At 44.0% G+C, this 12,535-nt stretch overlaps 1 protein-coding gene across 1 annotated transcript in view; it reads left to right on the top strand.

Annotated features, from left to right (window-relative positions):
- Window positions 1-12,535, top strand: part of GLP2R (glucagon like peptide 2 receptor) — a 48,507-nt gene that overhangs the window by 12,510 nt on the left and 23,462 nt on the right. The window contains exons 5-8 of the mRNA XM_032617010.1: window positions 3,908-4,014; window positions 5,967-6,120; window positions 8,761-8,920; window positions 9,974-10,034. Coding sequence (XP_032472901.1) covers window positions 3,908-4,014; window positions 5,967-6,120; window positions 8,761-8,920; window positions 9,974-10,034 — 482 coding nt within the window. The remainder of the gene's footprint in view (window positions 1-3,907; window positions 4,015-5,966; window positions 6,121-8,760; window positions 8,921-9,973; window positions 10,035-12,535) is intronic.

Raw genomic sequence — 12,535 nt, 5'->3', positions numbered from 1 at the left:
CTTATCTTCCCTCCTGGATGAAGCTGCTTGAGAACAATGACAAAGTCAGAGTTATATCAGAATACATGCCACCCCCTGGCCTAGTGCTGCTAGAGGTGCACAAAAGCCTTTACATACAGTAGGCACCTAGTAAACATTGAATGAACGGTTTCACAGATTCTGAGTCAGTGGGCGTGTGGTGGGGGTCCAGGCGTCAGTACTGGTGGGAAAGCTCCCCAGGTGACTCTGAAGAGACTGGAAACACAGGTGGTGACAACGAATTCACCAGCAGGTGTGAGGTGCCTGCTGCTTGCGCTGGGCTGAGGTCTGCCGACAGGGACAGCAAAGCAAGATGGGAAGACTGCACTTTCCAAGACAGGAAGTAAAGTTTTCTCTTTTTAGAGCAGTGAGGACACGGGCATTGCCTCCCCCTCTCTGCAAATGGCCATATTTCCAAGAAATCAAATACTTAAAAAAAAAAGTTTCTGGCCATGTTTACCTGTGTTTCTAGTAGAGGGTTGAATTTTTGCCCAAAAAAGGCTAGTGTTAGTAAATCTATGTGCCCTTTGGAGTTTTGGCAAACAAGATATGTTATGTTCTTCCAACTGACAACTCACTGGGGGTCCTTATGCATGTTAACTGGTGCTTTTTTAAGGAGACTGTGTATGTGTGTGTGTGTGTGTGTCTGTCTTTCAAAATTGTACACACTATGTCTTTTCCGTCTTCACTGTGCGCTCAGCACGCACTGTGGCCGTAACTTTTGCAGTTTAAAATGTGACAGCAAGAGTAGCACGATTCTCTAAAATTTCACTGATGGCAGATTGGTTCTTACTGTAGATCTTAGCAACCTCAGCCTATGATTTTGTTTTCTTATTAAGTCGAGAACTTTCATCTTTTCACTTAAAGGAAGCACTTTGTGGCTTCTCTTTGGCACATCTGAGCTGCCAGCATCACTACCCTTTGGGGCCATTATTAAGTAAAATAAGGGTCACTTGAACACAAGCACTGCTGTACCGAGACAGTCCAGCTAATAACCAAGAGGGGTACTAAGTGACTAACGGGCAGGATGTGCTGGACAGAGGGATGATTCATGGCTCAGGAAGGACAGAGCAGGGCGGTGTGAAATTTCACCACGCTACTCAGGATGGCGCACAATTTAAAATTCATGAATTGTTCATTTTTGAAATTTTCCATTTACTATTTTTGGATCGAAGGTTGACAGCAGGTGACTGAAACCACAGAGAGCAGAACTGCAGATAACGGGAAATGACTGTAAAAGAAAAAGTTGGTAAATTGGACTTTATCAAAGTTAAAAACTTACGCTCTTTTAAAGGCGCTGTTAAAAAAATATAAAGGCAAGCCACAAAATGAGAGAAAATACTGGCAAAACATGTATCTGACAGATTTATATCTAGAATATATAAAGAAGATTTACAATTCAAAATTAAGACCAACAATCCAATTTAAAAGACGGCCAAGGGCTTCCCTGGTGGCGCAGTGGTTGAGAGTCCACCTGCCGATGCAGGGGACACGGGTTCGGGTTCGATGCAGGGGACACGTGCCCCGGTCCGGGAAGATCCCACATGCCGCGGAGCGGCTGAGCCCGTGAGCCACGGCCGCTGAGCCTGCGCGTCCGGAGCCTGTGCTCCGCTACGGGAGAGGCCGCAACAGTGAGAGGCCCGCGTACCGCAAAAAAAAAAAAAAAAAAAAAGACGGCCGAATTTTTGAACAGATACTGTACTAAACAAAATGTACAGACGGCGAATAAGCACGCGGAGTGATTCTCAAATCATTAATCATTAGAGAAGTGCAAATAAAGCCACCATAAGATACTGCTACACACCCATTAGAATGATTAAAATTTAAAAGACTGATTGTAGGAAATGGTCGTAGACCCTCAAGCAGCTGGCCCTCTGGTGGGAATGTCAATTGATCCAACTTATTTAGAAAACAGTTGAGCGGTTTCTTGAGAAGTTAAAACGTACACCATGCTACCACATCATTCTATTTCTAGCTATCTATCTGAGAGAAGTGAAAACCCATATCCACATAAAAACTTGTACAGAAATTGTCAGAGCAAGTTTATGTGTGAGAGCCAAACTCTGAAAACAGTCCGAATGTCCATCGGTGGGTGAGTGCTCGGCGGCACGTGGGATCCTCCCGGACCGGGGCACGAACCCGCGTCCCCTGCATCGGCAGGCGGACCCTCAACCACTGCGCCACCAGGGAAGCCCCAAACTATTAAATTTTTTTAAATTTTAGATTTACTCTTCATTGAGTTAATATTGGTCTACAACATTATTTAAGTTTCATGAAGACAACATTCTACTGCTACTTCTGTTTACCCTACAGCGTGCTCACTACCAAAAATTTACTTTCCATCCGCTGCCATATAGATGATCCCCTTTACTCTTTTCACCACCCCCTGCCCCTCCCCCTCTGGTAACCACTACTCTGTATACACGTGTTTCTTTTTGTTTGATCATTTATTTTGTTTTTTGTTTTTGTTCATTTTTTTATATTCCACGTATGAGTGAAATCATACAGTATCTGTCTTTCTCTGTCTGACTTATTTCACTCACCATAATACCCTCAAGCTTCATCCATGTTTTTGCAAATGGCAAGATTTCATCTTTTTTATGGCCGAGTAGTATTCTTGTATATATTTACCATATCTTCTTTAGCCACTCAACTGTTGCTGGGCACTTAGGGTGTTTCCATATCTTGGCTGTTGTAAGTAATGAACATAAGAGCGTATATATCTTTTTGAATTAGTGTTTTTGTATTCTTTGGATAAATATCAAGAAGTGGGATAGCTGGATCAAATGGTAGTTCTAGTCTTAATTTTGGAAGGAATCTCCATACTGTTTTCCACAGTGGCTGCACCAGTTTGCATTCCCATCAAGAGTGTAGGAGGGCTTGCTTTTCTCCACATTCTCACCAACACTTGTTATTTCTTGCCTTTTTGATAATAGCCAAGGAATGAACTATTGGTACATGCTATGACATGGATGAATCTCTAAATAATTATTCTGGGGGAAATAAGCCTGACAAAAAATAGAATAGTTATAAAATTCCATTTATATAACATTTTAGAAAATGCAAACTACCCTCTAAAGGCAAGGGATAGTGAGAGGGGGTGAATTACGAAGGATCAGAAGGAAACTTTCGGGAGGTGATGGAAGTGTTCATGATCTCGAACGTGGTGATGAAATCACAGATATATTCGTGTCCAAATTCACCCAGGTTTATACTTTAAATATGTGCAGCTTATTGTACCCCAGTTATACTTCAGTAAAGCTGAGGAAAGAGTTGTGCAGAGAAGTTTAGGCATAACCTAGCAGGTAATACGTATTTACTGTGGGTTCTTGTGCAAAAATTTATTCAGAAACATAATCTTGATGGCTGTATGCACAGCGGATGGAGCGAGAAGATGGGATTTCCTTTGGAAAATCACACTTAATAACAGAATTGCCAGTAAACTAACCTCTGTTCGCAATCAGGGTATCCTGGGACTCAGGGAAAATATTCCAGTGTTTAAGTGGGTCTTTGTTAAAGAGATCATCTGTGAAAAGTTGCTGTAGGAAGGAGACACATCCAGATGGAAACCCGGCCCTGTCTTCCAGAGACAGGGACCCCGATGCCCTGGGGACAGCACGCTTGGGGGCAAAGAACCTGTCCTCGTTCCCAAGATGTCCTCTTGACCTGGGCACAATGCTCTTATGATATCGTGAATCTCAGTGCATCACGACCAGCCATGGAGGTGAGACCCCCAGTGGGCTCTTCACTCATGAAGGTTCCTCGAGCTCTGAGATGTGCCCGAGAGCTGTGGTAGAAACAGGTCTACTAGGGTTCGGGGCGTGGAGAGGGGGTTGGACACCATGGCTGCCTGGCTTGGCGGTCACACCTGCTTTTTCTCTGCTCTCAGGTGGAACACCGCGCCTTGCTGTCGACCTTGCAGCTGTTGTACACTGTGGGCTACTCCCTCTCCATCGTCTCCCTCTTCCTGGCTCTCACCCTCCTCTTGTTTCTTCGGTGAGTGGAACTTCTGCTGTCACATGTGCAGACAGGTACCCAGGCATGTGCTCGTTGTCTCCCTTTAGAAGGCAGGAGACTGGGCTGGATGATTTCATGGCTCCTCAGAGCTGGACGGGATCCGAGAGAGTCTCCAGTCCATCCATCCCGTTTTGTAGACAAAGGAAAGGGATCTCAGAGGTCCAGAGAAAGACACTGAGTCACCCCAGGTCGCAAAGCACAGCTAGGACTGGAATCTGGGACTCCTAACTGCTTTTGCCTCTTGGATTAGATGACCTCTATCCAGCCCTGGTCTAAATTCCTAGTTACACCCATTACTACCACAGCCCCTTCTAACCACAAGTCTACCAGATGCATTATCTTTATGGACGAGATTAAAGAACAAATTAGTGAGCGGGAGAGCTGGGCTTTTAATCCAGGGCCCTCGGACTCCAATTAGCCGTCAATCATTTGAGTGCTTCCCTGGTGCCAGGCACCGTTCTAAGCACGTGACATGCATTAAGTCATTTAAGTCTCTTTCTAATCAGAATTAAGATGAATTCTGATCCTAGGAGATTAGCCTTATTATTACCCCATTTTATAAGCGAGTTAACTGCAGTATGGAGAGATGACGTCACTCGCCTACCATCACACAGCTGGCAGGTGACGGAGCCAGGATCGCAACCGGGCGGTCCAGAGCCTGAGCATTTTCACTCCCTTCTACTGTCTTTCAGAATCCAACACCTGAAGGCGTTTTACTAAATCACGTTTTTAGAAACGACCCAAGTGAGATATTTATAGACCCCCTAGGGAGCCCTCCAAGGCCGTCTCCTGGTCCTGGTCCGTTCAGGAACATAACGGAGTGTAATGTGGCAGAATGAGCGTTCGACGCAGATGCGGAGGACTGGCTGGGGACCCTGCAGACCTGGATGCTAATTTCAGAGCAGCTCCCACCTGGGCTCTGCGAGGCCCAGGGCTGGCCCCACCTGACCCCTCAATCCCATGATGCTCTTGAGGCCCTAGAGCAGAGAGCGGAGTCATGACCACTTACCCCGCTGGGAGAACAATTACTGAACAATGGGAGAGAATCCCACGGCCTGTGCCCACTGCTATCTGTGACCTCCTCCACTCACCTTCCCGAAGTCCCAGAACCAGGCCAGGAGAAAATAACTGCCTGGCGCTGGAGGAAGTAACTTTAGCAGAGCCTGGGTTGACCACGTGTCCATCTTGTCTCTGGCTCTGGGGATGCATAAATAGTAAAACACAAGGACCTGCTCAGATCTTTTCGGAAACGAAAAAAGTAATAATAGCTCTAAAGCAAGGCAGGACTGGACGGACATCGGCTGCACAGGGACATAGGCAGGGCTGTGAGAGCACAGTGCTAGAGAAGGGTCCTTTCGCTAGAGAGACCGAGGATGCAGAGTTTTACATCAGCAGGCACAGGAGGCTCCAGCTGGGTGAGGGAGGTCATGAGAGCTCTTAAGTGCCAGGTACTGTGTGAGTACTTTTCACCCATTAACTGGTTGAATCCTCCTGTAGCCCTTTGTGGTGAGTGCCCTTGTTCTTACAGGGAGTAGAGTCTCGGAGAGCCATATACTGACCTCGGAGTTTCTGGGTCTAAATCTCAGCTCTGCCACTTACTGCTCTGGGACTTTGGACTTAAGCTTTCTGCCTCAGTTCCCCCATTTGTAATGTCGGGAGCTGTGAGGAGTAAGGATCCCCATCAGTACCCCCAGGCAAGTAGCTTGGAACACAGCCTGGCATGTTGAGCATTCTATAGATGATAGCTGTGATTTTCTCCATCTTACACATGAGGCACAGAGAGGAAAGATCCTTTAAGCCAGCTCTCCAGCTCTGGAGACTACACTCGGAGCCTGTGCCCTTCAGTGGCAGATACACAGGTTTCAGGCACACACCTGTCGGTCTGAGCCGTTCTTTTCTGAGGGAAGACACTCGGTTTTCTCCTTGCACAGAAAACTCCACTGCACACGCAACTATATCCACATGAACTTGTTTGCCTCTTTCATCCTGAGAGCCCTGGCTGTGCTGGTGAAAGACGTCATCTTCTACAACTCTTACTCTAAGAGGCCCGACAGCGAGAAACAGTGGATGTCCTACGTGTCAGAGGTATGTCCTTCCTTACTGTTGGCCTCGACCTGGTGGATCAATACTGGGAACTGCAAGAAGGTGAGGCTGGGCAGGAGAAGAGAGAGAGAAAGCGGTGTCAGTCTCTCTGGTTAGAGATGCATCACCTAACTTAAAAAAAATTCAGCCTCCCGAGAATGGGGCAGGTAAAGGAAATCAGTAGCAGAAAATGTCACCAAGAGGCTGCTTTATACCCAATGGGTGGAAAATCTCTTCACCTGTAGACAAAAGAAATGGACCAGATCAACCTTTTAAAATTATTACTGTGTTTCACGGCAGTAAAGCTTTTCTACATCTGTGGAGATGGTTTTTCCTTTATCCTGTTAATAATGAGCAGTAACCTCTCAAACTACCTTGCACTCCTGGAAGAAATCCAGCTCGGTCCCCATATAGTAATCTCTCTCCCCTCCTGCTGGACTGTTTGCTTAACACTGTGTTTTGTTTAGCAGTTCCTCATCTACATTCAGGAGTAATTTTCTTTTTCTTGTACAGGCATACCCTGCAGATACCGTGGTTTGGTTCCGGACCACTATAGTGAAGCAAATATCGCAATAAGGCAACTCACATGAATGTTTTGGTTTCCCAGTGCATATAAAAGTTATGCGTACACTATACTATAGTCTGTTAAGTGTGCGATAGCATTGTGTCTAAAAACATAATGCACATCCCTTAATTTAAAAATACTTCATTGCTTGGGCTTCCCTGGTGGCGCAGCGGTTGAGAGTCCGCCTGCCAACGCAGGGGACGCAGGTTCGTGCCCCGGTCCGGGAGGATCCCACATGCCGCGGAGCGGCTGGGCCCGTGAGCCATGGCCACTGAGCCTGCGCGTCCGGAGCCTGTGCTGCGCAGCTGGAAAGGCCACAACAGTGAGAGGCCCGCGTACCGAAAAAAAAAAAAAAAAAACTTCATTGCTAAAAAATGCTAACCATCATCTGACAACATGGGGTTGCCACAAACCTTCAGTTTGTAAAAAACACAGTATCTGAGCAGCCCAATAAGGCAGAGTACAATACACGAGGTATGTTTGTACTGCCTTTATCAGCATAAAGTTTCTGCTGACTTCTCAAGACAAATGATCTCTGTCTCACTTCTCTGGAAGAATTTGTTTAAGATTGGTATTATTTCTTCCTTAAATGTTTGATAGATGACCCTAGTGAAGCCATTTGGGCCCAGGGTTTTCTCTATTGCAAGGCTTTGAATTATGGATTAATTAGGACTATTACATTGAGATTTTCTGTTTCTTCTGGTGTCAGCTGGAGTAATGTGTTTCTCTAGGAATTTGTCTACTTCATCTAGCTTTTCAAATTTATTGGCATATCGTTTATATTCCCTTAAGATCTTTTTAAGGTCTATTACATCTATCGTGGTATTCCTTTTTTCATTCCTGTTACTGATTATTTGTACCCTCACTCTCTTTTCTCCCCCCCTTGATAATCCTTGCTAAAGTTTCTCAATTTTACTGGACTTTTCAAAGAACAAACTTTTGGCATTGTTGATTCTCTTTATTTTATGTCCTCTATTTCATTGATTTCTGCTATTATCTTTATTATTTCCTCCCATGTACTTTCTTTGGCTTTATTTTGCTGTTCTTTTTCTAACATTTTTGACGTATTTAAGGTAAGTGACTTTCAGCCTTTTTCTTTCTTAATAAATGCACTTGAGTTGGTAAATTTCATTCTAGTTGTAAAACATCCTAGCTGCATGCCCCAAGTTTTGATATGCAGTATTCTCCATACATTCAGTTCAGGAATAATTTCTATTATCATTTCTTCTTTGATTCATGAATTATTTAGAAGTCTATGTCCTCATTTCTAGTCATATGAAGATTTTTAAATTATTGATACCTTGCTTAATTGAACTGAGATCAGAAGACATACCTTTCAGTGCCTTCTTTTTTAACTTTTTTTTTTAAACATCTTTATTGGAGTATAATTGCTCTACAATGGTGTGTTAGTTTCTGCTTTATAACAGAGTGAATCAGTTATACATATACATACATCCCCATATCTCCTCCCTCTTGCGTCTCCCTCCCTCCCACCCCTCTAGGTGGTCACAAAGCACCGAGCTGATCTCCCTGTGCTATGCGGCTGCTTCCCACTAGCTATCTGTTTTACGTTTGGTAGTGTATATATGTCCATGCCTCTCTCTCACTTCATCCCAGCTTACCCTTCCCGCTCCCCATATCCTCAAGTCCATTCTGTAGTAGGTCTGTGTCTTTATTCCCGTCTTACCCCTAGGTACTTCATGACCTTTTTTTTGTTTCTTAGATTCCATATATATGTGTTAGCATACGGTATTTGTTTTTCTCTTTCTGACTTACTTCACTCTTTTTTTAACTTTTAAAAAGTTTTTTCAGTGCTTTCTTTATGGAAATTGCTGATGATGAATTCTCCTTGTCTTTGTCTAAAAATATCTCGGATGTCAAGAGGCTGGGCTTTAAAACCTACATGAAGCCCCCATATTTTTATATTATTGCCAACCTCTCTGAGATGGTCAGCAAGAGTTTGGGAGAGAGGGGAGCTCAGAGGGAGGGGCTGTGCATGTGGAGGCCCTTCTCCACCCTGGTGGGGTCCAGATGCTGAGGGAGCCTGGACTCACCCCCATGTGCTCTGTCCTCTGCAGGTGTCCACTTCCTGCCGCTCGGCCCAGGTTCTCCTGCACTACTTCGTGGGTGCCAATTACTCATGGCTGCTGGTTGAAGGCCTTTACCTCCACACGCTCCTGGAGCCCATAGTGCTTTCAGAAAGGCGGCTGTGGCCCAGATACCTGCTGGTGGGTTGGGGTGAGTGACCTGAACCCCCAGCCTCTTCTCCTGGGGACGTATCAGAACGTGGGAGCCCAATAGAGCTTTTGGTTGGAGTTAGGGGCCAACTGGAGTGAGGTTTCTGGGACAGATAACCTCTCAATCACAAGAGGCTCTGAAAAGAGGGGTGTGTGTGTGTGTGTGTGTGTGTGTGTGTGTGTGTGTGCATGCACTCCCATGCACACGTGTACATGCATGTAGACGTAAGTGCTGTAGACCCAGTGCACACATTCGAAACTTGGGAAGGTTTTGGTAGAATCAGATGACATTCCTCCTACCCTGTCCCCAACTGTATTTATCTACTAGGGCCGCCATGACAAAATACCATAGTCTCTGTGGCTTGAAACACAGATGTTTATTTCTGGAGGCTGGGAACTGTGAGATCACAGTGCCAGGATGGTCAAGTCCTGATGAAGGTCCTCTTCCTGGCAGACAGCTGTCTTCTTGCTGTAGCCTCACATCACGGTGCGGGGAGAGAGAGCGAGAGAGAGAGAAAGAGAGCTCTCTGGTCTCCTCTTATATGGACACTAATCCTATCACGATGACCACCCCTGCTACACACATCTCATCTAAACCTGATTACCTCCAAAGGTCTCGTCTCCAAATGTCATCACGTTGGGGGTTAGGGCTTCAACATATGAATTTGGAGGGGATACAAACATTCAGTCCATGTGCCAACTAAGTCTCCAAGATGAGGTCTGGAGCCCCTGTTGCCACAAACTCTTGGGGAAGTTGAGGCTGCGGCATTCAGAGGGCATAACTTTGGCCGTTGATTCAGGAGGTTTGATAGTTGTCTTTGGATTTACTCTAAGCTGCTCTGTGACAAGTCTGTCCTCCTCTCTGCTTCCTGGTTTCTCAAATAATCAATGGCCCTGTGCCCCTGTAGGCCTCTCCAGCTGTCACAGTCCACAGTTCTATGATGTTTGGGTTTTTATAAGTTTCAACCAGTTGTGCTTGGCCCATCAGGGTGGTATAGGCAGTAGGCAAGTTTGGTCAGCCAGCCCTTGACCCCATTTCCATGTTTTCTCCCAGCTTTCCCGGTGCTCTTCGTTGTACCCTGGAGCATCGCCCGCGCTCAGCTGGAGAACACAGGGTAGGTAATTCACCTCTTTTTACATTCCCGTGAGCTAGCCATTCCCAGATAGTCCCCAATGTAAGGAAATATACTATTTTCCCAAAGAGAATATGCACTCCCTTGCATTTTGGCCATCCAGGATATACTTAAGTATGTAGATAAAAGAATCAAATAACTTTCTTGTGGAAATTAGTCTATTAATTTAGTTACACATGCAGATAAGCACAAAATTCGCACAAATTAGTACAAAAATTGGCTGTTTCGGTTAGCGGTGACCCCTGGGTATATACAAATATAGGTACAAGAATGCTTATTGCATTCACAGTGGGGGAAAAAAGGCAAAACCAGTCAAACAAAAAAAACCCCTGAACATCCATCAATAGGGGAATCATCAAACAAACTGTGGCATACCTCTATAGTGGACTACTATAAAGCTACCGAAGAAACAAGTTAGTTCTGTACCTTTTGGTTTTTAGGGACTAAACCTCAACAGCGTGTCGTTAACCTTGCTGCTGTATAATGTGTGTCAGTGATTCCATTTTTTTCCCTCCAAATAGTTACCACCAGAAATCCCCTACACAGACATACCTTGGAGATATTGTGGGTTCAGTTCAGGCCACCACAATCAAGTGAATATCTCAATAAAGCGAGTCACGTGAATGTTTTGGTTTCCCAGTGTGTATGAAAGTTTACACTATACTGTGTATTTGTTAACTATTTGTTAAATAGTAAGACTTGAAAGTAGCAATTACTCCTCGATCCATGGGCTCCTGTATACCTTTAAGTGTGCAGTAGTGTTATGTCTTAAAAAAAAAAAATCTCGCTTAAAAATACTTTATTGCTACACCAGGCAATTCCCAAGACTTCTGTTTTAAATGACTTTTTTCCCACTCGAATTCATTCCTGGGATCAGTTTCACATTTGAACATTAAACCAACCTTGCATTACTAGAATAAAGCTACTTTGATTGTGATATATGATTGTTTTACATACCGTGGCTACAGTTTGTGCTTCTGTTTACACATTTTGCATGCATGTTCAAAAGAGAAACTGGCCTGTGATTCTATTCTTGTCCTATTCTTTTTGGTTTTGGTCTGAAGCTTATGTTGGCCTTATAAATATTTTGAGCCACATATACTTTTCTGTTTCCTGGAAGCTTTTTATGTAAGATTACCAATATTTCTTCCCTAAATATTTGGAAGAATTTACTTGGAAAGCCATGTATCCCTGGAAATCATTTTCTGTAAAGGTACTTAATTATACAAACAACTTTTGGAGTAGATATAGGTTTTTTTAGACATGTTTTCTTTCTTGGGTTAGTCTTGTTAACTTGCATTTTTTTAAGAATTTGTCATTTTGGATGAATTTTCAAATTGATAACTATAAAATTATCATAATTTTAACAGCAAAAAAAAAAAAACTTTATTGCTAAAAAAATGCTGACCGTCATCTGAGGCTTCAGTGAGTCATAATCTTTCGCTGGTGGAGGGTCTGGGTGGCTGCTGTCTGATCAGAGTGGTGGTTGCTATAGGTTCGAGTGTCTGCAGCAATTTCTTAAAATAGGCCAAAATGATGACGTTTGCCACATCTATTTTTCCTTTTATGTACGATTCCTCTGTAGCATGCACGCTATTTGATAGCATCTTATCCACAGAAGAACTTCTTTCAAGATTGGAGTCCATCCGTTCAAACCCTGCTGCTGCTTTATCAACTTATTTTATCTCACGTTCTAAAGCCTTTGTTGTCTTTCCAACCATCTTCACATCTTCACCAGGCGTAGATTCCATCTCAAAAAACCACTTCCTTTGCTCCATCCGTGAGAAGCAAAACTCCTCATTGGTTTAGTTTTATGATGAGATGCAGCAGTTCAGTCACACCTTCAGGATCCACTTCCAACTCTAGCTCTCTTGCTATTTCCACCACATTTGTAGTTAGTTCATCCACTGAAGTCTTGAACCCCTCAAAATCATCCGTCAGGGTTGGAATCAACTTCTTCCACAGTCCTGTTAATGTTTCTTTTTGACCTCTTCCCATGAATTATGAATGTTCTCAATAGCGTCTAGAATGGTGAATCTTTTCCTGAAGGTTTTCAACTTACTTTACCCAGATCCATCAGAGGAGCCAGCATCTAAGGCAGCTATAGCCTTACAGAATGTATCTGTTAGATTGTAAGACTTGAAAGTAACAATTACTCCTCGATCCATGGGCTACAGAATGAATGTTGTGTTAGCAGGCATGAAAACAACGTTAATTTCATTGTCCGTCTCAGTCAGAGCTCTTGGGTCACCAGTGCATTGTCAATGAGCAGTCATATTTTTGAAAGGAATCTCTTTTTTTCTGAGCAGTTGCTCCCAGCAGTGAGCTAAAAATATTCAAGAACTGTTTGGTGCAAGGACCGTAGCTTTCAGCCAGTCTCGGCTTTCGACACGCCTTCCTCGCTAAGCTTAATCATTCCTAATATTTGATTTAAAAGGAGGGATGTGTGTCACTCTTCCTTTCACTTGAACACTTAGAGGCCT

The sequence above is a fragment of the Phocoena sinus genome, chromosome 20, assembly GCF_008692025.1.
Source record: "Phocoena sinus isolate mPhoSin1 chromosome 20, mPhoSin1.pri, whole genome shotgun sequence".
NCBI lineage: Eukaryota > Metazoa > Chordata > Mammalia > Artiodactyla > Phocoenidae > Phocoena > Phocoena sinus.
The sequence above is the reverse complement of the archived record's forward strand: the minus strand, read 5'-3'. Positions and strand labels throughout refer to the sequence as shown.